Below are 24332 nucleotides of genomic sequence, written 5' to 3'. Positions count from 1 at the left end.
TCTGTTTTATCATCTCGGGTTTTCGCCAAGGGATTCCTCTCTCTCTCTCTCTCTCTCTCTCTCTCTCTCTCTCTCTCTCTCTCTCTCTCTCTCCCTCCCGCTACGTACTACTCATTATTGAGAGGTTTATTCTGCTTGTAACCTTTCCTATACGACCATTCTCTTCTGCAGTTATCGCTCTCCCTCCTCTCTTCTCTGCTCCTCTCATTTTTTTATCATTTCGCGTTTCCCCGCTGCTGCAGCGAACCCGTTGTTCGCTTTCCTTTTCATTTTTTTAATTTACACGACTGATTTTCAATACCGCCTGTTAGCTCGCGCGTGCAGCGAAGGCAACTTTTTGAATCGCGTGCGCGCGCGGGTGTATACGAGCCCGTATATGCGAAAATAAAAGACCCTCGCCGGTTCAGCGCGGATAATGAAGCCGAAGTGCGTCGCGTACACGTGTTGTATAGTATAATATTCTAAACTATATGTATTGTGACTCTTTTTTTCGCAGTTGCAGATTCTTCGAGCAGCCGTTGGATGTCCACGTTCCGGAGAACGCGTCTTCGCCCGCACATGAGACACAAAGATTTCGAGAGGTTACAGGCGAGTATACTTATGAGCGACGAAAAAGTCATTCGATCTTTATTTAACGAGAGACGCGCGCAGGTATCGGCGGTATGAGGAGGGATGGGGATGCGAGTTGGAGCCACCGCCGGAGTATAATGGATAATGCTGCAGCCGGCCGGAGAGCTGCGGGGAGTAGAAAACCAGTCAATCAGCCAATCATCATTTGATCAACGAGCGAGAAAAGAAGGTAATTCCCGAAATGACGCTTTAAAGCGGGGCTGAGCCAGTGTGTGTGTGTGTATGCGTGTGCAGAGCTTAAAACCGCAAGCCGGCTGCAGCCCGCGTGTGGGTGTACGTGCGCGGCGGACGAATAAGGGGGTTGGGAAGAAGCGAAGTGAGCGCACGCAGAGCAGCACTACTGTGCATGCAGCTCGAGAGGAGGAGGAGGAGGAGGAGGAGGGATATCGTGCGCTTGGTAACAGGTAAGCGCGTCGGGGTTACGGGGATTTGGACCGGCAGACTGAACTAACTGTAATCAGAGTCGGGGGAGGCGAGAGGGAGAGAGAGAACGAACAAGAGTGTGGCTCGTCCGCTGCCGCCACCGCCGTCGGACGACGAGCTTCTCCCTCTCTCTCTCTCTCTCTCTCTCTCTCTCTCTCTCTCTCTCTCTCTCTCTCTCTCTCTCGCCAGTAGCAGCCTCGACTTAATCCTCTTAAGTGGCGCTTGATGCGCCTAAATATCAATCACAGTTTATATCGAACCTACTCGAAATCCTGAGCAGCAACACCGCCGGCGATCAGCGCCATCGATGACACGAACCCTCCTCTCCCCCACCCGTCTCTTCCCCGACACCCACTGTTTGACCTTTGAAATTCGCGCTTCTCCTACGCCGCCGCCGCTGCTGCTGATGCAGATGAGAAAAGCTTGTTCCCAGCCAACCGCCAAAAAGACTTGAATGCCAAATGACGGACGCTTCGATTCTCTTAGCAGCCAAAAAGGGATCGCGAATCCTTCAATTATTCCTCCCGGTCGCACGCTCTCAATTTGCATGCATCAACTTCATCTTCTACTGATATACTATATACGGCTTGATATAGTCGGTCGCGTACAACGTCGACGCACGCACGGGCTCGGTGTATGCGATATGTAATATAGAAGAAGACGACGAGGCCGAGGAAGAGTCTTGAAGGTTGTTATAACGATATCGGAAAACGGACGGGATTTTAAAAGGACAGCTTCGCTCCGAGTGCGCGCTTCGAGTGCTCCGCGCTGCTCGGCTCTCTTTAATTATTCAGCTGCAATTAACACGTCAATAGGTCCGTTGCACCTGACTGCCGGCTGTTTTCCCCCGAATACGTCCTCTGCCGGCTGCTTCTGCTGCTGAAAACTTCACGAGCTCGAGATTTCCTATACACAGCTAGTCGCCCTCTCTCGAATTTACGCGCGCACGTCTTTGCAGCGCGAGAATCTCTCGTCTCATCTCGTTTTCCAAATCGTTTCAAGGATTCAACAACTTATTTTCGCCGGCAAATCGCGTTATCGCGTGCGGTTATGCTTTACGGATTATAGACGGATTCGCAATAAAGTCATAGCCAAGCGAATATAGCCCGCGGCTCACTCTTTCGCGCGCGCGCGCGAGCGGGGATGATGACCTGCCAGATTTGTACTCTACTCGCGACTCTTTTATGCGCTAATCTCGCGTAATTTCGCGTTCTTTTTTCGTTACAACTCGCTACTGCGCGACGTGTCGTTATGAGTCATGAGAAAAACTCGAGATTTATCTCGAATACGCTCGTGTATAAGCTGGCCTATTATTAAACTGCTCTAATTCGCTGGATTACGTTTCTCGAAAAGAATTTCGTATACGACTCTATACACGTTTTTGTTCTGCAGCCCGACTGTATCGCATGAATTGATAATCGTTTCTGGGCCTATACTCGGCAGAAATACAGTTTTGGTGATAATATAATGCAGATTATAGTACTAGCAACCTCTCTAACACTGGTTCATTACTACGCCGCGTCGCTCAAGAAGAAAGCATATCGGGTGTCTAATAATACGCTAACTTTGGGGAATTTTCGAAGCAGTTTCCTATTATTGGACAGTTTCAGTTCCTCATTAGTCAAAATCGAATTTCGGGAAGAGCGTTTCGTAGATTCTTACGTAATTTATTAATTCGGCAAGACATGAAATTCAATCGAGCCATTAAAAGTAATATTTATAAATCGTCCTGCGATGGTGTCCAATAATAGGCGAATAAAAGTACGTAAGACGTTTCAACGTTAAAATAGTTCTCTGTATTCGAGTAAATGGATTACCTCGTAAAGTAGCATCATCTTTATCTTTATTTGAATTGACAGCTTTTGAAAGGGCATGTTTTTACTAAAACTTCAAAAATCACGACTACAAAGCTTCTTCTAGGAGTAGGCAAAAGTTAGCGTTGCCGGTTGTTTTCATGCAACTCCAAAAGGCTATAAGCGCCCTAACTTTCGAGCCGACGAGAGGAGACCAGTGCCTTCTATTTGGATTTTACGCACGTCAACTCTAACAAGGACGGTGTCCAAGCTCCGGTGAACCGAACTTTGGGAATTGATTTCTGGTGCCTAAACATGTGAGGAACCACGTTGATTTATATAAATTTGGAACAACTTTTGTGCTCCGTTCACTGAATAGAATACGGGTTTTGCCCACGAGACAAAAGCGATGACGTTCTCCACGGTTTCAAGCAAAGTCTCCTTGTCATTAGAAATAAAAGTCCCAGTCGAACATCGAGGAAACAAAGCGAGCCGGTGACTCAAGCAAGTTCCGCTTCCACCCGGCGTACCTGTATGAACGCACCCAGAGATAAAGCTCCTTTTTACCTCGGCACGAGTCGTTCGAATCATTCACAGGTCGAAGGCATAATTGGGTCGCATATATTACGACATTCGTCGCTTATCATCGTGAAGAAGGAAAGGGGCGGGGTACGTAGGCAGTAAGTGCAAGCCGGAGCTTTGTTGTAGAATGTGCGGTACAAAGGGGTAGCTGCTGGACGTACGCGCGATGGTGGTCTCTCTTTCGCAGGCGGCGGTGCTGAGCGACTAGGTAGTTGGCTATGCCTTTGCCGGTAGGCTAGATCAAAAGGGCACACACGCGCGCAGCGCCAGGGAAGGAGGAAAGGTTGTCTCCGCGCGCGCGTGTGCTACGCGTGTGGCGCACGCGTTTCGAGGTATTGGCTGCTGCTGCTATTGACAAGCTTTCTCTCTCTCTCTCTCTCTCTCTCTCTCTCTCTCTCGGTAGCTAGGCCAGCTCGTCGGACCTCTCGGAACGTATAGGTATATGTATAACGCACAGAGTGAGTGAGTGAGAGAGAGAGAGAGAGAGAGAGAGAGAGAGAGAGAGAGAGAGAGAGAGAGAGAGAGAGAGAGAGGCTACGTCCGCTACCTAGTCGCCGCCGCTACTGCTGCTGCTGCATTGTCGTCGCTTGCAAATCAAATAGCCGATATCATTGTTCGCTCTCTCTCTTGCTCTCTCAGTCGCTCTCGGCCTCTGCAACGTTAACCCGTACAACGCGCCGACCAACCCGCAACTACGACTACCTAATAACTATTGCCCCTACAGCAATACACGATAGCTACAAGCTCGAGCTCCGATAGGCTTTCCTCCCTTGGTTCTCGCTCTTATATGTGCATCGGTTACTCGCCTATACAGGTATATGCGCAGCTTGTGCGCGCGCGGCTGTTTACGAGCGCGCGCTCCTGCATCTCTATACATCTATCTTATACCGGCAACACGGCCCTCTCACTCTCTCTCTCACTCCCTATCAACTTGGTGTATTTATGCATTATAAATGTACGCGCAGCCGTGCGTCGACACACGAAACATAACGCGCATGGCCAATCGATGCGCGCAACTTAAACTAGCTATGTCTCTCTTTTATTATTTTCGTCGGCGATGCTCCTCGCCAGCGAGCGGCAGTAGTGTAGTAGTAGCAGCTCTCCTATAATCAGCATGAATAACAACGTCTATGCGGCAGCAGCATTAGCTATATAGCGAGACTGCTGCTGCTGCTACTGTGCTGCATGAACGCGGCACACGATGAATAAGTGATGGGCTCCGCGACGGCTTTCTCTCTCACTCGGGCTTTCTTCGCGTATGCACGCCGGCGAAAGTGACGAAAAAAGTAGCCGTGACTGAGCGAGTGACGGAGAGAGAGAGAGAGAAAGAGAGGGGAACTCGGATTCGTTATCAATTTATAGACCGACGTCGGCTCGCTCTCTCTTATACATATATACACGCTATATATCGTATAGCTCAACAAGTACTTAGAGAGCGAGCGAGCGAGTGAGTGAGTGAGAGCCGCACACGAATTCGCGGAGCGGATAGGCCGGCCGAAGCTCTCGCGCGCGCGCGCGCTCTCGTAGGCTTGGCATATTGTACAAGAACAATGAGCAAAGAGAAATATTGATGAGCCGGCGCGGGGTGCTGCTGCCAGCTAAGCGCGTGTATAAGAGACTCTTTCTGTCGCATGCGTACGTCTCCCTGTGTGTGCGCGCGCGCGCGCGTGTGTGTGTGTGTGTGAAGCCCGCGGCTCCGTACACACACACTCACACACACAAACTGCACGTTAGACCGAAAGGCTTGCAGCGCCGCTTAATATTTCAGCATCGCAAAATTCGACGGGACTGCTCGCGCGAGCGCGGGGCATGAGGTGAATTAGTTTTTCAAAACCCGGCTTCTTTTAGCTGCGCTCATACTCTCGGCGTAACTCTCGCAAGGAGCTCCCGCCGAATGTAAAACCGCGCAGAAATAGAGGATTATGAAAAGCTCGCGACACGATTACTGAATTCGTTATAATCCGCGTACGAGCTGAGTTGCCAACAATAACTCTCCGTTTAGAATCTCCCTCTCTCTTTTATACGTTCGACGAACTCTCTCTCTCACTCCCGCATTATTTTTAGTCATTATATTATTGCAGCGCGGCCGCTGCGCGACTTTTTCGGACTCTCTGCTCTGCAACTCCGAGAGAGAGAGGGATATACGCGCGCCTAGACGCGCACGCGAGAGAGCAGAGCAGTGGCGGCTTCCCCTTTAGCCGTTAGTATACTGTTTGCAGTTAAACAATATTACGCAGTAAAATTTATGGCCCACAGGCTCCGACGCCGCGCGTCGCGTTCTCTCTCTCTCTCTCTCTCTCTCTCGGCTACTTTGACCCTCCCTTAGCGTATAGCGCAGTCTTTTCAGTAGCACATGGCTCGCGAGAGAGAGAGAGAGAGAAAAAAGTATCAGCGAACGCGCGATATGAGAAATACGCGCGTGTTATGACCGGTACTGCGCGCCCTCGGAGCTTTTTTTACGGGCCGCGCTCTGCTCTCTCTCTCTCTCTCTCTCTCTCTCTCTCTCTCTCTCTCTCTCTTTCTACTGCCTCTGCACATACGCAGCTGCATGCGCGACCGCCTCATCTAATTTCCGACGGCGACGAATGCGTCATTCGGCCGCAGAAATATTGAATATTTATTTTGCGATCGCGTATAGAGAATAAAACGAAATATTGTAATGCGTGAGCGAGCGACGACTAGCCGGTTACGCAACGCACCCGAGCTCCCAGCCGATATCGCCTTCTCGAAAAGCATATAATATTGCGCCGGCCTCGCGCGCGCGCGCGGATTTAGCAATTCCGCGCGCATTAGAATTTCCAATAGACGCCGTGAGAAAGGTTGCACAATGCGCTGCCCGCGCGGCTTTACAAACGTATAGAAGAAGCTGCTACCGCCGCCGCCGCCGCCGCTGCTTTCCAACTTTATGTAGTTCAGCTCTATAAAAAGCGGGCAATATTCTTTCATCAGCACCGCCGCCACCGCCACCGCGGCATCGTTACTCTCTCCTTCTCGCACACGCGCCGAGGTGTATATGCGTCGTAACGCTTTTACACGTTTAATATTGCGTTTAGCGACGCGTCGCGAGAGCGCGCGCGAGGAGAAAAAAAATCACCCTCATATGGGCGAGTCGTTCGCCGGCTCTATTCCCGGCAATCGGCCGCGGTATAGGCGGCGGCGAGAGGGAGAGAAAAAGTGTCGCGCTCGTCCTGCGCGCGCGATTCCGAGATTCGAACGCGGTAGCGCGTGGAGAACGCGGAGAGGGCGCGATCTCAGGAGTGCAGAGAGCACGGAGCCTCGTGCCGATCCTCCTCTCGCTCTCCGCCGCGTCCGCGCGCGCGAACATATCGCGCGGCTATAGCTCTCGCAGCGGTGGTGGGAGGGGGGAGGAGGGCCGTGGGGGGGGAGGAGAGCGCCGCTGAGAGGAGGAGGATGAGGAGGAGGAGGAGGAGGAGGACGAGCGGGAGGCGGTCTCTGGGGGAGGCGGGGCCTGGCGGCGTGGGGCCGGGGGCGGCATGTCGGCGTCGTCGGCGTCCTGCTTCTGCTGCCGCCGCCGTCGTCGCCGTCGTCGCCGAAGCTTGCGGCGCGCGCGTGTAAACGCCGCGCGCTGCACGGTTCCGCTGATGCAGCCGACCGATGCGCTGTAACGCGCTCTCCGCTCCGCCGCCGCCGTCGTTAAAGGAGGGGGGAGAGACTCGCGGGAGGGGGCGCCTGGCGCACGCGCTCGCTGTCTCCCTCTCGCCCGGCCGCTAACGCAGCCGGCGGCCCCCTCAGTCGCGACGCGCTCCTCACGCGGTGCATTTGCCACTCGCCACGCAGCAGCCCTGCCTCGCCGGAGAGAGAACGCGCTGAGCTCGCGGCAGCGTCGCCGCCCGTCCCCGACATCGTCCTCGTCGTCGCCGTCGCCGCCGCCGTCGTCGTCGTCGTGGGGGGCACAGCCAACGAGAGAGAAAGATAGAGAGAGCGCGCGCGCTTTTCTCGCGTTCGGTCGCACCGCTCCGCACGTCACGGACTGATCCGCGAGAAACGGAGCGGACGCTCGCGCGCGCGCAACGCGCCACGTGCTCGCAGCCTCACTTGTTGACAGTTGCAGTAGCGGAGCAGCAGCAGAAGCTGCAGCGGCAGCCGAGCATGGCAGCCGGCTGGAGCCCGCGGGCCACCTGCTCTCGCGAACCCCAGTGTGTGCAGTGTGTGACTGACTGACTGACTGAGCCCAGAGAGAGAGATAGAGCGATAGAGACTCTCAGACTTGTGTTTGCCGTACACAGGAGCGGAGTGACAGTAGCAGCAGCAGCAGCAGCAGGAGCAGCAGCCTCGACTGCCGACACTTTACAGCGAGCGATAGCGGAGCCAGCAGGATGACGCAGCAGAGCGGAGCCGGCTCGCCGCAGCAGTTCTGCCTGCGCTGGAACAACTACCAGACCAACCTGACCAACGTCTTCGACCAGCTGCTGCAGAGCGAGAGCTTCGTCGACGTGACGCTCGCCTGCGACGGGCACTCGGTCAAGGCCCACAAGATGGTCCTCTCGGCCTGCAGCCCCTACTTCCAGGCGCTCTTCTTCGACAACCCCTGCCAGCACCCGATCGTCATCATGAAGGACATCAAGTGGCCGGAGCTCAAGGCCGCCGTCGAGTTCATGTACAAGGGCGAGATCAACGTGTCGCAGGAGCAGATTGGCCCGTTGCTCAAGGTCGCCGAGAGCCTCAAGATCCGCGGCCTGGCGGACGTCAACAGCGAGCACGAGCTCGCCTCCCGGGCCGGCCTCGACGACTCGCTCAACTTGGCCAGCGCCGCGGCGGCCAGCAGCCTGCAGGCCCAGCAGCAGCAGCAGCAACGCAAGAAGCGCCGACTGGCCTCGGGCGATCGCTCGCCCAGCGCGGGAGGCCTCAGCCCCGACGCCCGGGCCTCGGACCGCGACGAGCAGGACTCGGCCTCTACGGGCCACGAGAGCCACGGCCTCGGCAGCTCCTCGACGCCGCGCTCCCTCGGCTCGCCCTGCAGCGTCATGCCCAGCATCAGCGTCACGCCGCAGATCAACCTGCAGGAGCTGCCGGTGAGCCTGCCCCTGCCGCCTCCGCCACCGCTGCCGCCACCCGGAGGCTCCTCGAGCCAGCAGCAACAGCAGCAACAGAGCGCGCAGCAGTCGCCGCACCCCTCGCTGCTCGGCCACCACGTGTCGCCCGGCGGCCACGTGAGCGCCACCGGCTCGCACGCCTCCGCCGTCAATCACCTCAGCGCCCACGCGGTCGCGCAGCAGCTCTCGGTCCAGCAGCAGCAGCAGCAACAACAACAGCAGCAGCAGCAGCAGCACCAGCCCAACATACCTGTCGTGGGCGACGACCTCGAGATCAAGCCCGGCATCGCCGAGATGATCCGCGAGGAGGAAAGGGTGAGTCGTCCTCTCTGTTTACGCGCTACTCTATTACTCCGAACGACGTTCGACGGTATAAATCGTAGGCCGATATAAGTGCCGCTCGATCGCGTTTTTGTCGTTTTTCGTTTATTACGACCGGAGGCGCGGAAGAAACGAGCTCTCGCTCGGACGCTATCAGATCACACGCCCCCTGGCATAGAGACTCTAGCACACGTAGAAAGAGAGGGAGCGAGAGCGTAACTCGGCAGCTGCAGCTGCACGTAAGCGATATATCAGGAGAGGATCGTTCCGCACGTGTTATGTGTGCGCGCGGCAGTACGCCCAAATTGAAAAGTTTGATGTATTAAAATGTCTCTCTCTCTCTCTCTCTCTTCGCTCGCTCTCTTCTCTTCCGCGGTGGCGGCGGCAGCCTTCGGAACGACTCTTTTTTATCTTTTCTTTGTCGCTACTGCCACTGCTGCTTCCCAATCGGCTCTCCGGTATTTACTGCTGCGGCCGCGCCTCAGCGTCACTATCTCTCCGATGCATCGGACTTTTGCGCGAAATTCGCCTCGAAAACATTAGTGCAGCTCTCTCGTGATTGATACCACTACTACTGCGCGGACGCCACGCCGCGATACGTCAAAGTCCAGAGAGAGAGAGAGAGCCTAAAGGCTGCTAAATTTTCCATTTCCAAAATGGCATCGGAGGCGCCGGGGCGGTAAATCAGAAATTATCTTGTCGCGTCCGCGCTCTGCCCTGCCTTTTCCCATCGAAACTCGCATAAATACCGCGAGAGAGAGAGAGAGAGAGAGAGAGAGAGAGAGAGAGAGAGAGAGAGAGAGAGAGAGAGAGCTTGCGCGCTGCGATATTATACTATACGTGGGCGAGACTTGATGGACGGATGACCATTCCGCAGATTGCTTCGTTTGCCCACTCCGCGTGTATGCATGCACACACAGCAAGGAGATTTATACCTCGCTATCTCGCCTTGCACTTGCTGCACTCTTTCTCCTCTTCCTTTGCCTACTGCCCCCACCCCTACTCCTCTTTCTCTCTCTCTTGATCGCGCGCTTCGGTCCCTCTCGGGCGGCCGCCACCGAAAACGGATTCGGCAAATAAATTAGATTTGGCCTGCTGTCGCAAAAAGCGCTGATATGAGAGTCGAACGGCGCGTCGCGTCGGCCGATAGAAATTAAATTTTAGAATATTCGATTTTCCCTCGTGCAGCGTGCCTCATCCCACTCGCTCTCGCGCTTCCTCCCCTCTCCCTCTATCTCTCTCTCACTCGCGGCAGTTTGCCACCGGAGATATATAGTCGTATTATATTCGTCCAAAACAATCGCCGCGACGCTCGCTCTTATCTGCAACTTTATTATTTCAGTGCCCTGCTCGCGCGCCTCGACATTTCGCTCATCTAGTGTGTGTGTGTGTGTGCGCTTGCCCGCGCGACAGTATTATTCCATTTGACTATTATTATATAAATTCTGCATCGACGGCGGCGGCGGCGGTAGTGGCGATCACACGATAAGGTCGTAAATATTGAAAATTAGTGAAAAATGGGGCTGCAGTATTTACGCGCGCGCCGGACGATCGAGAGAGAGAGAGAGAGAGAGAGAGAGAGAGAGAGAGTCCACTCGCGCGGCACTACATTAATTTATCATACGCGGCCAACAGTCATAAAGTTATACTTGGAAGCATCAATTAGCGAATGTAAAACCTTGCAAACTCGATATGATATGACAATTTCGAGGCGATATTTTATTAATGCCCGGCCTATTGATCGCCCCCCTCCTCTCGCTCGTATATAACACACATACACCAGTGGGCGAGCGACTCAACCGCCCGCTGTTGCGAATAGTTGTCGAATTTATTGAGACTCTCGTTGTTTACGCTGTGCGTGCGCTCGAGTTAGAGAATATAGGCGGCCCATTGTCTGGACTACAAATTAATGTGCAAGCGATCGATAAAGCGGACACGACGTCTTTCGACGCCTCTCCTCTCTCGCTCATAGTAGATATAGAGCATGCTGCTTCTCGCGCGAATTATTTATTCTCCACTTTTTGAGCGATACAACAATAGCAGCGTCGAGTAATAATAGATTCGGACGACAAGTTTCGTGCATGCCATCGTTAATACGTCGCTTGAGCTGTCCGAATGCGACAGAGAGCGCGTTATGTATATGTGGAGGAAGAAGAAGAAGAAGTAGTAGTAGAAAAAAAAAACGGAGCACATCGCGAACGCGAAAGCTATAGTTTGGCCAAAGTTTGCGAGAGAGAGCGAAGGAGAGGGAGTTATATACCTTCAGGTTCAGCCCCTACCCGCCTCGGCTCGTCGTCTACTTGGAATGTAAACGGGCTATAACTGTATATATGGGCGGGGAGGGGGGGGGCGCGTCAGCCCTGCGTCGCGCGATGCCGGAAAGCGCCTCTCATATAAAATATTCAAATAGAAGATAAAAAGGGTTCGGCGGCTCCGCGAGTATATAACTATATACGTATACAGCTGTGTACGCGAGAGAGTTCGGGCAAGGGGGTGGGATTGCATTAAGCAAGATTGCTGACGATAAAACGAAAATAATGCAGAATGACGCGCGAGCTCCGAAGAAGAGAGAGAAAGAGTAGAGCAAAGAAGAGAAGAGAAAGATAGAGCATGATGTAAAGTAGGTTTCGCGGCTCGTCGCGCGGTCGGACCCTCTACTCGGCGTAAAGGCGTCGAGAGTCGTGGCGGCGGCGCCCGGCGCGCGATTGTATTAAATTTTCCTCGCGGGAAAAACAGCAGCGGCGAGTGGCCACTTGGCTCCCTTTCTATTAATTCGATCACACCCGAGAACGCCGCGCGCGGCTCTCTATATACATACGTGTGCAGGCATACATGTTATAACACGAGTACGTATGTAGGTACCGCAGCGGCAGAGTGGTAGCGGGGGGTAGTATAGCACAGCAGGTACAGCACGCGGGAGGAGGAGGAGGCGGCGCTCGGAATGGGCCAATCGCCGGGGCAAAAAATGCTAGCGGAAAAGCATAGATCGCGAGAACACACACGAGTGGGTGGTCCTACTGCGCCGTGCGCGGCACACGTGCACCACGCACGTGTCGCTCTCCCGAAATTTCCCTTCGCGAGCGCCAGCCAGCCAGCGGACTCTCTCTCACTCCATATACCTCTCCGTTGGGTTAATTAGCTCGTTTACGCAACCGTTTCTGCCGCTGCATCGGAAAAACGCACTTTAATTTCAGACTGGCGTTGCACACACCATGCGAGGAAGAAAAGAAAGGACCATGTGGTAGAGCGAGAAACAGAGAGAGAGAGAGAGAGAGAGGGAGAGAGAGAGAGAGAGAGAGAGAGAGAGAGAGAGAACGAGAGAGAGAGAGATTGAGAGAGAGAGAGAGAGAGGAAAAGAGAGCTGCTGCTGCTGCTGCGCGAGAGAGAGTCAGTTGACTCTGCATTATTTAAACGGCGTCCTAGCACTCCTCTAGCAGCGTGTAACACGTGTTCTTTTGAAGTTTCGTCCCCTTGAAATATTCAGACTGACGTCACCGCCGTCATATTCCGCGCGGCCCCTACTCCCCGGCGCACAGGAAAGCCTGAAAAGCCTCGGCTCTCACTTGCCGCGCTCGCGCGCGCTCACTATACATATGTATATCCAGACAAAATCATCTTGTCCCATCTTCCGCTTCTGCTTCTTCTTCTGCTGCTTCTTTTTAACCCGACGACGACGACGAGTTGTCTGCAGCGAGCCAACGTTTCGCATTACTCCGCGCACAAGTGCAGCACGGCGCGCGACCGGCCCTTCTCTAATTCTCTCCCCGAGCTCGAGAATGTGTCTAATACATATTTATCCGTATGTTCCGTAGTCGAATACTCGCCTATAGCTGCGCCGGACGACTAACGTTACGTCATACCGAGAGAGAGAGAGAGAGAGAGAGAGAGCCGAGAACGATCTTTATTATTTAACACTCGAGAAGCTCGACCGAACGGCTGAATAGGCCATTCAGGCTGTTTCTAAGGGACCGTTAAGTTATTCTGTAGATATAATTGACGTTGAAACCTCGTGAGACTTTGCGGCTGCCAGTAATAAAGTGCCTATAGATGTCTGCCTTTTCCTTTTCCTACGGCTTTTGCTACTTCCACTCGGCTTCTTACCTCCACGCGTTCGCGTACACACACATACGCTCGCTCGTTTTTTATTATTTTAAGCTCCAGTGTTTCTTGAACGTGAATTAATTGTACCTTACGAAAGCCGACGCTCGCTTTGTTATACCGCGGCGGCGGCGGCTTCCGCTACTCGTCTCTCTGTCTCGGTACTTCCTCGCAGCAAATCAATTACGAATTCAAACGATCCTTTTTTACGATAGCGATAATCCTCCATCTATTTCCCTCAAATTCCATTGTTCTCCGCGGCGCTGAGTGTAAATTAAACTTTTATGCTTCCCCTTGAGCGCGATGAAAGAGAGGAGGAGGAGAAAAAAAAACGCCGCGGACGACTGTTTACCGCACGGCCGAGAAACATTCAAATGTCCTGCGTGAAAATAGCGCAAACACCGCCTGGACTTGCGGGGACAAACGCCGCAGCGCCAGTGCAAGCATGGGCCTTTATAAATACTAAACGCTATTTGTTCGCAAGCTCTCTCTCTCTCTCTCTCTCTCTCTCTCTCTCTCTCTCTCTCTCTCTCCTCTCTCTCTCTCTCTCTCTCTCTCTCTCTCTCTCTCTCTCTCTCTCTCTCTCTCTCTCTCTCTCTCTCTCTCTCTCTCTGTACAACATGCTTCTATCCCGACCTGCAAAGCGATAAGAAGAATCTCCCGTATACTATGTATAAACAACGTGTTCGACACGCATGGAAACATCCTCGAAGCCATTTTGTAAATTTGGCCCCCTTTCGCACCACCTCGGCGACATTCCGTATACGCGTCGCATTTTTTCGAGCAAGCGTTACGAAAAATATTTTATATATAGCTGGCTCATCATCGATCGCCGATATATGATATACACAACAATTTGTTTACGCGTGTAGTTCGACCGCTTGTGTGTATGTGTGTGTTCGTTGTAAAAGCGCAGCGGCTGCGAAAAATGTAACGAGAATTAAAGGCTGCGCATTGTGCATTGCTCTCTCTCTCTCTCTCTCTCCACTCTGGCGTAATAATCGCGAGCGTTTTCAAAGAGAATATACTATTTAATTCTCATAATTTTTAAAGGCGCGCACGGGGGAGGAGGAAGAGGAGCGTGCGCCGCATGAAAATGTATATTTTTTTGAGCCGCTCCGCTGCCGGTGCTGCAGGAAAAGAGAGGCTGGAAGAAAAAGCGTATCGCGAAAGGGGGAGAAAGGAGAATAAGCTGGCGAAAAAAAAGAGAGTCGCGAGTGAGTGAGAGAGAGAGAGAGAGAGCCAGCGTGGAATTGAAGAGAGAAAAGCCCGGCTCGCACGCTCTTGTGCTCTTACGTGTGTGTGTGCGAGAGCGCACGTGAAAGCATCGCTTCTCTCTCTCTCTCTCTCTCTCTCTCTCCGCCAGGGCGTTTAGCTGCTGCGCGCGAGCGGGATTCTTAAATATTAATGACTTAATTATCCGCCACTGGTTAATAATCCACCTTTTGGAGCGTAGAATCGCGCTATCTGTCTCTCTCTCTCTCTCTCTCTCTCTCTCTCTCTCTCTCTCTCTCTCTCTCTCTCTCTCTCTCTCTCTCTCGACTGCTACTGCGCTGAGAGCCGGCTACTGCTATATAGCCCAGACACACACACACTTGCTCTTTGTATGTATACGTGTGTGTGTCGCTTCTCTCTACTGAGCTGCAGTCGGGCTCTTGTCTGCTTGTCTCTCTCTCGCTCTCTACCATCGCGGCTAGCCGGTCCCTCGCGTGCACGCACACGTGCGCACACAATTGCGCGATACAATTTTCCAATCCCTGCATGCACGGCATATATATGTATGTACGTGTATGTATATATGTATATATAGAGCCTAGAGCCTATGCATAGAACACACCACCTACTGCCACTCTTCCCCGCGGTTAGGTGGATCACGCTAGACACCTGGCAGACGCGATTAGCGCATATGCAGCGCGCGCTCGCGACTATAGCCGCATCGGCTCGTAAATTAAAATTGTACGCAGTCTCTTGTATCTTTTTTTTCGCTTCCCTTATACGCGCGTTGCTGTATAGTGGCGCGGATTGCAAACATTAGAATCTAACGACGGCGATAAAAGTCTCGCTCGACGTCTCCAGTCGTCAGCAGCAGCTCTGGCTCTTATTAAATAGGTTAAAGTTGCAAACGCGATAACGATAGTGTAATTACAATCGGACGCGCGCGCGCGACACATGTGCTGTCTATCTTGTATTATGGTTCCGTCGGCCGACGCGACGAGAGTCATTAAACACCTCCTGTGTATGTGTGTGTCTTTTATTTTTTACTTCGCTCTCTCGGTGTAGTCGTGTCCAGTACGTCTTACACTTGCGACTACACACATGCCGTCGCTTCCGCTCATTGTTTCGCGTCTCTTGATTAATGCGGAATCCGGCAAGTGTAAACGGGGGCTCGTTTCGCTGTAGAGTGAGGAGAGGGAGAGGGAGAGAAGAAAAAGACAAGCGAGACGTCGTCGCCGCCGTCGTCGTCTTGCAAAATTGCCTGGCATTTACTCGCATCGAGCAATTTATTTGATAATAAAATTGTACAGGAAGTCACTGAATTTTTTCTACAACCTGTTCTCTCTCTCTCTCTCTCTCTCTCTCTCTCTCTCTCTCAGCTCTGTATTATAGCAGCGGCGTGAAAGTCACCACACGGCCAATCTTACATAAATAAATTCCCAACTGATAATTTAGTTCGCGCCGCAGAGAGGGGAGGAGAGAAGAAAAAATCCGCAACCGCTTATATGTGCGTACGCGTCGAAGCAAACAAAAAGACTTCTCGCTATACACTCGTGCGCGCGCGCGCGCACGGAGCGGTCAGCGTTATTTTAATAAACGCGTGTGTATACGTATTATACATATATGCAGATGCGTTTCTGCCGATTCGGCATAACTTTGCCCTCGCCTCGTACAACATACACGCACTACTATATATTATACTCGGCGTGTATGTCCGCATGCGGAGAAATGCAGCGCATTCTTGGCCAATGTCGAATCCCGCAGAAGTGTGCGCGGTAAATAACCCGGCCGCAGTGAGAGAGAGAGAGAGAGAGAGGATGACGCGCGCTGTATATCTAATATAATATACATCCAAGAGAGCCGGACGGACAGGAAGAGTTCTCGCGCTGAAGATAGGGCGGACGATAATGAAATCCGCATTAAAGCTTCGCCGTAGTCGTCGTCGTTGTCGCTATTATCGTAACACACGCTCGCGAGCAAACGAACGCCTGTTCGTACATACGTATACACTTGCCTCCTCCTCTGACAAGATGTGCGCTCGCGAGAGAGAGAGAGAGAGAGAGAGAGTTTTGATGCGGTGTAGTGTTATACATGTATACGTGCGCGTCATTAAAACACGCGCATGCGCGCTATTAAATATAAATCGCCCGACGAGGAGTCGCGAGGCGCGCGCGCGATTGTTTTAGCTCGGAAGCGAATGTCATCCGCGTAGCGCGCTTTGCTCTCTTCTTCTCTAAAACTAAAAGATTCGAGTGCGAGTATAGCGCGCGGTAAACGCTCGCTTGAATCGTTGTCGCGAGCCAGACGGCTCTCTCTCGGTCTGTGTGTTATGTGGCGAAGCGAAGAAAAAAACGCCGCTGCGATGTAAGCTATATAGAGTAGAGAGAGAGAGAGAGAGAGAGAGAGAGAGAGAGAGAGAGAGAGAATATGGGATAGAGAGAGAGAGAGAGAGAGAGAGAGAGGGATGAGAGAAAAAAATAAATGGCAAGCTTGCTCGAGACTGAATTTAATGAAATAATCCGTCGGTCGGTCATAGCGCGCTGCGCTCGCGGAGCCAACTAGTTTAATCGCTTGTTTTTCCTTGGAACAACTGCAGCGCACCGCTCGTGTATTTATGATAGAGAGGGAGAGAGAGGCCTCTGATGTATAATAAATCTAATGACACGCTTTATTTCATAGGAACGAGAGAGAGGGAGATTCCAGTGATTATTACGACGAGACAACGAATGTCAACGCGGATTTTGAAAATCGCCACTCTAAGAGTATAGCGCGAGAGAGACTACGAGTGCACGCACACACACACGCACACGAGAGTATAATAATATCTGTAGGATGACCCCATCAGGGCAAGTTATGATTCTCTAATTGAAGCGCTCTATTCAGCCGCTGCATACAGAATAGAGCCCCCACGTATATCCTAGCCAGCTAGCTGCCATTCTGATGGCAAATTACATCAATATTATATGCAGATTTCGTGCGGCTCCGCTGCTGCCACGCGCTCTTTCCACTTCTGCAGCCAGGCCTGCTCACCCACTGCACACACGCTTACGTCTGAGCCGACTTTCCTCCGAAGACTTTATCAGCGTGCAATATGTTTCCGCTCTCTCGCTCGAATGAAGAGAGGGAGAGAGAGAGAGAGAGAGAGAGAGAGAGAGAGAGAGAGAGAGAGAGAGAGAGAGAGCTAGAGACGATCGGAAGAAAAGTGCTCTCCTCCGCCGTCTACTCCGACGCTGCTGCGAGAGAGAGAGAGAGAGAGAGAGAGAGAGAAAACCGCTACTGCGTCGACGTTGCGTAAGCCGTGATATAATGTTGTGCAAAACATAATGTATTCCGCTTAGGCGCTAAGTACTGTTAAGTGGGTCGAATTTATTCCACACTTTATAATTTCTACTTTATATTCCGCTGCCTCTCGTCGCTCGCGCGTCGTCTCTCTCTCTCTCTCTCTCTCTCTCTCTCTCTCTCTCTCTCTCTCTCTCTCTCTCTCTCTGTCTCTTGCTCTGTGTTTGTGTCTGCTTCGGTTCGTCCGAGAGGTGCAGTAGCTATATGGTGTATAGGATGTGGCTTATTTCATCAAATCTGGGTTATACTATTCGCACCGCGGAACTGGCTAATGCAACAAAACCTCCGCCCGTCTCCCGCTATATAGTACACCACATCGTGCACGCTTACACTGCTGCTGCTGCGCGAGAATTTGTTTCAATGTCGCGAATCGCGTATCCTATACCGCTGCGCTCTCTCAAAATGTATACAATTATTGTCTTCGAGGTCGCGCCGCCGCCGTCGCCGCTGTGTGCGTCATTTAGCTATTGCACGCGCGTTATGTGATCGATAATTTACTAAATATATTAATCACTGCTCGGCGATCGTCTCCCCCCCCCCCGTCCGCGTCTCTAGTCTGCAAAATTTACGACTCTAAAGCCTTTTACTTGGCTGAGCGCTTTTTCTCGATCTCTCCTCACCTACTCCTCCTTTATAAGAATAAATATCCTTGTTTTTCTCTTCGGAGCCGCCTTTTTCCCCCTTATCTATATACACTGGCCTCTCTCGCGAGCGATTGCGAAGAAAAAAAAATGAGCGAGAGACACAAGTGCACACAAGAAGCAAACGAGTTTTCACGTCGCCGAGCTCGAGAGCGACCCACGCGTCGGCTTCGTATACTGCTGTCTATATACTCCGCCGGCGAGTTATATAATTAATTATTTCATATATTAGAAGCTATTAACGTTCAATTATCTCGATGAGTGGATTTTTCCAGGCTGCGGGGATTGAATAACTATAACATTGTTATTCCAGCGTATGCTCGCGTGAGTACCCATACAACAAAACAAAAAAGAAACAAGTTTTCTCGAGGCTGGCTTTTCCTTTTTATTTTATAATCCACCGTGTGTATGCGTCGTATAATAATTTTTCACTCGGCAAAACGAAGAGAGAATCACTACGACGAGCAATATTCATGCGCTCGCGAGGATTGAAAAAATCACCGCTAATATATGTCTAATGTCACTATTTAAATTTTAATCCACAAAAAGCTCGCGCCGCCGTCGCCGAGTGTAATTCCAAATGACTCGCTCTTTTTTCCTATAATATACATGTGTACGCGCGCGCGGTCGGGAGTAAAAACTTATTATTCTGCTTTTTACATCTCATCTCTCTCTCGATTTATAATTTCCCGCTCCGCAATACATATATAGCCGAGACGATAAATTGAATTGTTTGCATCACGGCGGGTATACGCTCTCGATTGTGCGCACGAATTAAGAATTTCCCTCTTCCGTCTTGTCGAGCTGAAAAATCGCGACGAATAAGGTGTAGGTATGCATTATAGGAGGAGGAAGGATGAAAGCGCAGGAGGGAGAGCGAAAGAATAATCGACTCTCGTCAAGTGTTATGCAAGTAATTGAAAATTTCAGCGGAGACGTGGCCTCTACCGCCGCCGCTTTAATGTCCATTAGATTTTAAACGATTAGCGTAGCAGTCAATCAGTCTGGTTGCACCGGCGGCGAAAAAATTAATCCGCGGGCGAAGTTTTTAAGCTCCGCTCCCTACTTGCGCCGCCCGTACTGTAGACTAAAAAAGAATCAACTTTTCGTTAAGAACATTGATTTTTAATGAGGGCAAATGTGTAAGGGCCGGGAAATTTTTCTTCGACGTCGGCGTTCGCTCGTCGATTATATATGCAGAGGAGAGCGGCGGCGGCAGTGAGAAAGTACATTGTGTAGGCAAGTTCGACGCGTGTGTGAGTGTATACGTATGTAGGCACAGGTTAGCGCTGCAATATGTACACTTCCTCTCTCCGCTCAATATATAATAAATCAGGCAGAATATGCGGCGTGCATATAGCCGCGCAGATGTACGTGTCCATAAGTGTATACATTGCATGTCACATATACCCCCTCCGCCCCCCTGTCTCTCCCAGTAGTCTACTATCCACGCGCGTGATCTCTATTTTCTGGATCTCTTTCTTTCTTTCTCGTGTGACCGCCTCGTCGTCGTCGTCGCGCATATAATTAATTGTAATTGCGCGCTGCGGGCTGCAGCAGTGCACACACGGAAACGCTGCTCTATTCTCGGTTGTTGGCTTCGTCAGAGCTGTACACACACACGTACACACGAACCGAAAGCGGGGCGCGCCTTGGCTCGAATTTCGCGCGCTTATCCAGAGAGAGAAAGAGAGCGCATGCGCGCTGGCGAGCTCTCGTGTGCTTTTGTTCCTCGGCTCGGTGCAGTGCTGGCGATTAATTATGCAGTCGAATTCGTGTATACACCGGCTTTCTCCTAACTATTTAAAATTATAGTTGTCATATAGACGAGCTTCGAGGTCGTCCATCAATTTTTCAAGCGCAATACACACACGTATACACGTGCGCAGAGGAGAGAGAAGGAGATCGCGTGAGTGTGTGTATACATTGTGTCAGTACGCGAGCGCCAGAGCTGAAACAAGGCTGGAGCTGGCCTTAGAACTTTTTTTATATTTTATTCCAATAGCGTATTTATTCGCGGCAGCGAAACGTACACGCGGCGGCAGCGGGTCTATAGTCGTCGTAACGCGCCGAGATTTACAAGAGAGTGAGAGAGAGAGAGAGAGAGAGAGAGAGAGAGAGAGAGAGAGAGAGAGAGAGAGAGAGCTGTCTATAGATCCGGCAATTAAACTTATATTTAACTCGGCGTAAAAATAGTGAGCGAAAGGAAGGAAAAAAGTAAGGTAAGCAATAGCCGCGGAATAATATCATCGATAAAAAGCAGCAGCAGCGGATGTCTCGAAGATGTGAAACGCTATCGTGCGTTGATGCGCGGATACGTATGTGTGTGTGTGTGTGCGCGAGAGGCGTACATAACTATATACACAGGCGAGTGTGTGTGTGTATACACGTTATACTTTATACTCTCGGAACGGAAACACAAAGAGTCTCGCGAGCGAGCGGGCTAGAGACGCGCGCATACACACACACACAGGGAGTCCGTTCATTATGATTCGTGTATTTATATAAGGTCTAAAAATATACATACGCGCGCGGCTATGCCGGCGTGCCCCGCCCGGTATTTCATCTGAGAATAATATTTTAATGTACGTAGGGGTTCTCTCTCTCTCTCTCTCTCTCTCTCTCTCTCTCTCTCTCGCTCGCGCCTATGTAGTGCCAAGATTCCATTTTCTTCTCTCTCGCTCTCTGACGGCAGCAGCGGCGCTTCCTCCCTCTCCTTAGCGACGAGTCTCGCTTTGTACTCGCGCGCGTTTTTGATGTTTCTCTATGAGCGTGCGTTTGTTGCTGGAATTGTGCAGGCGGCTCGGCTCGCTCTCTCACTGTGTATTTGCTTTATAACACGTACATGTACACACATGCGCGCGCGAGAGACCAGCCGCGCACACGCATACATATATGTATATATATATATATATATATATATATATATATATATATATATATACACGTTGCTTTAATGCTTTTGCTCTGCGAGCTTCTCGCGCGCTTTTGTATATAATACGCGAGAGCGAGCTGATGCAGCAGCGGCGGCGGCTGCTGCAGAAGAAGGAGGGAAAAAAATCATCTCCTCTCGAAAAAAGATTGTCCAAAAGTGTATTACACGCGCGAGATATATGCGAGAGCGCGCGCGGAGATCGTCGTGGCAGGCGTTATAATAAGATTCAAGGATGAATCCGGAACCCATTGAGAGCAATCAATGGGGAATAATTAGCGCCGCGCGCCAGCGGCAGATCGAGCAGTAGGCTAGAGGATTCAGGGGGGTCTCTCTCGTCGCGCGAACGCTGCTTAAAAGCCTATACACACGTACACGGACTCGTACGCGTACGCGTGTACGTACAACAAAAGTGCGCGCAATGTGAATGGGAGCACTCGATTTATCCGCGATTGCATGTATATGTATATACGTACGCGAGAAAGAGAGAGTGAGAGAGGAGGGGCGGTGGGGGAGAGAAGCGAAAATACACACACACAGAGACGCGGACTCGTTCGCCCAGCGCGTAATATATTGTCGGCTACCACTGCTAATCTATAGGCTTTTAATAAATCTTATTCTTCGCAGAGCCATGATATATGGTAATAATAATTTACAGCGCAAACTATAAAGTTAGCATAAAGGCGCGAGAGCTGAGGGAGAGGGAGAGGTAGAGAGAGAGAGAGAGAGAGAGAGAGAGAGAGAGAGAGAGAGAGAGAGAGAGAGAGAGAGAGAGAGAGAGAGAGAAAGAGAGAGAGAGAGATTTTGTGCAGGTTTTTCGAATTAGCGACGAGGTGCTGCCGCCGCGGCGCTGCTGGAGGAAAATATTGCTGCTTTAGTTGGCCGGCTATTGTGTGCAGCCCGCGGAGAATAAATAAGCGCGCGAGCATAAGAATGCCTCGGGAGATATTATGCCGAGTGCGCGAGCGCGCGCGCAGCTCGCACAGAAGTAGGCCAGCATTACAATATTTTATTACAAGGCACTAACGTACAATCTAACGTGCTCGTATGCATTCGTAATGAACGTATATGAATCGTGTCGAAGCGGCGGCGTTGTTCGGCTCGCCTTCCCCTCGCTCACTCGCTCCTACTTCTCTCCCTCGCCGCTGCCGCCGCCGCCGCCGCCGCCGTTCTGCCTTCATCTCTCTCTCGCTCGCTCTCTGTACACTACACTCCCGCCGCGGCGCCCACCCGCCCGCGCCACCCGTACACTCGTGTTATTTTATTGAAATTTATGGCCTATAGCCATTTATATATTATCCAAAGTCGAGGCGCTCGTACAGCTGCTGCCGCCGCCGCCGCTGCTGAACCCTGAACAGCAGCAGTAGCAGCCCTCGCGCTCGCAATACTGCAACGAGAGCAGCGCAAGCAGTTTACCACTTTCGCGCTGGCTGCATTCTTTCCTCGAATATTATTAATATACGAGAGCCGACCTGCCCGCGCCCGCGCGACGTCTCCCCATTAATCTCGCTGTCATATTCTTACGTCATATATCTACTATCATCATTGTTATTACCGTCCGCACGGCGGCATTATTATACATGCGGATATTATAACGATTATTATCTAGAGCCAGATGAACAAACTCGCCGGGAGAAGCATAAGTGTACGTTGCGGCGACGGAGCTTTCTCGCGCGCTCTGTACGGGATATTTTATTTGTATATCATTATGTGCGCGAGCGCGAGCGAGGCCCCTCTCCGCGGCGCTCGCTCCAATGTATATATAGTTGTATGTGTGTTTGAGTGTTATATACCGCGCGCCTCGGAGCCGAGCGAGCGAGAGAGAAGCTTGGGCGCGCCGCCTTTATTTATTTTATTTTATTATTTTACCGCTCCCTCGTACATATACACCTACCCCACTTGCGATAGCTAGCTCCTCTCCTTCTTTCCGCGGAGAGTCTTTTCAGCTGAGCGCACGTCTCCTCGAAGCTTCGCTGTATAATCGATTCGAGCGTTTTGAATTTTTGAAAAAGCGATTTTTGCAACCCGACAATAGCTCGAGGATGAGCGCGGTTATTCGGCTGCGCGAGCGCGCGTCGAGTCATGGGTGTGTGTATTATACGTTTCTCTCTCTCTCTCTCTCTCTCTCTCTCTCGCGCTCGCTTGCTCCTCGGCGTATATAAGCGCTAGTCGCGGCAGTGTACACACGCACACGTACGTTTACGCGCGTATGTGTGTGTGTGTTTGAGTGCGTCGTCTGAAGGCCGAGTATTTGTGAGGCCAATGCACCCTGCTGGAATATACGGCGCAGCCAGCCAGTCGGCGCAATGCGATGTAATATTATATTTTATCGCTTTATTTATTCTAACCTCACGTCCTCCCCGCGCGCCGCCCGCCCACGTCGTTACCAGTTGCCATACGCCGTCTTTCTCTCTTTCTTTCTCTCTCTCTCTCTCTATCTCTCTCTCTCTCTCTGTCTCTCTCTCTCCTTCCCCTTCGCGAGACCCGAGCGCGCGCTTCCCCTTCTCCTCTTTCTCTCTCTCTCTCTCTCTTCCCTCGACGTCGTCGTCGTCGTCACCGGCGTTTCGATCGGCGAATTCCACCTATTCTCCGGCCCCCCCCCCACCCCCGCAGCAACTCTATTGTTTTCCGCGCACTTGAGCATTCCCGTAAAAATATGTACATACGTGCGAGCGAGCGAGAGAGAGAGATCGAGCTTCTTATGGCACGCTCGGCTGGTAGGGTTACAACAGTCGCCCTAAACCACCGGCGCGGTAGTTGACGCGCGCCATAAGTAATTAATAATCAGGATCCGGTTGCGCGCGTAACTACTCGCGGAATTCGTATATTGCCGGTGCGCACTGGATACGCGGCAATGCCGCAGCGAGATTCCATTGTTCGCGCTTGTGTGTGTGTGTGGTGTGTGGCGGACGATCCTAGCCGAGGAGAGCGAGAGCGAGAGAGGCAGTATCAGCTTCAACTGAATATACAAGTATTAATTATTGAAATTGTTGGAAATGCCATTCCTGTTTCGAGAGCATTAACATTTATCGCTGATAATGAATGCAGAAAATGTTTCGCAACGCGCGAGAGCGGCAGCATCAGTACGAGCGCGAGCGAGAGAAGAGAGTATTTGACTGCACGCCAGTGGCACGTGCTCTCTCGCTCTCTCCGCAGCGATTTTGCCGGCCGGCTCTCTCTCTCTCTCTCTCTCTCTCTCTCTCTCTCTCTCTTCCTCTACACACTAAGAGCTAGCTCGCAACTCGATCTGAATGACACTCGTAACTCCGGCGAAATATTGCAAATTCCATTGTTTCTATGTCGA

The 24332-nt window shown here is 51.6% G+C and overlaps 1 protein-coding gene across 3 annotated transcripts in view; it reads left to right on the top strand.

Moving 5' to 3' along the window:
• The first annotated feature begins 654 nt into the window (after window positions 1–654).
• LOC100124164 (protein bric-a-brac 1) overlaps window positions 655–24332 on the top strand; it is a 103746-nt gene continuing 80068 nt past the window's right edge. For 2 of the 3 annotated variants that reach the window (XM_031932087.2, XM_031932088.2), the window contains exon 1: window positions 7024–8797. In XM_031932087.2, coding sequence (XP_031787947.1) covers window positions 7766–8797 — 1032 coding nt within the window. In that variant the 5' untranslated portion in view covers window positions 7024–7765. Of the gene's footprint in view, window positions 800–7023; window positions 8798–24332 lie in introns of those variants that run through there. The other variant, XM_031932086.1, reaches the window with a different exon arrangement.

Source organism: Nasonia vitripennis, chromosome 5 (assembly GCF_009193385.2).
Source record: "Nasonia vitripennis strain AsymCx chromosome 5, Nvit_psr_1.1, whole genome shotgun sequence".
NCBI lineage: Eukaryota > Metazoa > Arthropoda > Insecta > Hymenoptera > Pteromalidae > Nasonia > Nasonia vitripennis.
Note: the sequence above shows the minus strand (reverse complement) of the source record. Positions and strands in the feature narration are given on the sequence as shown.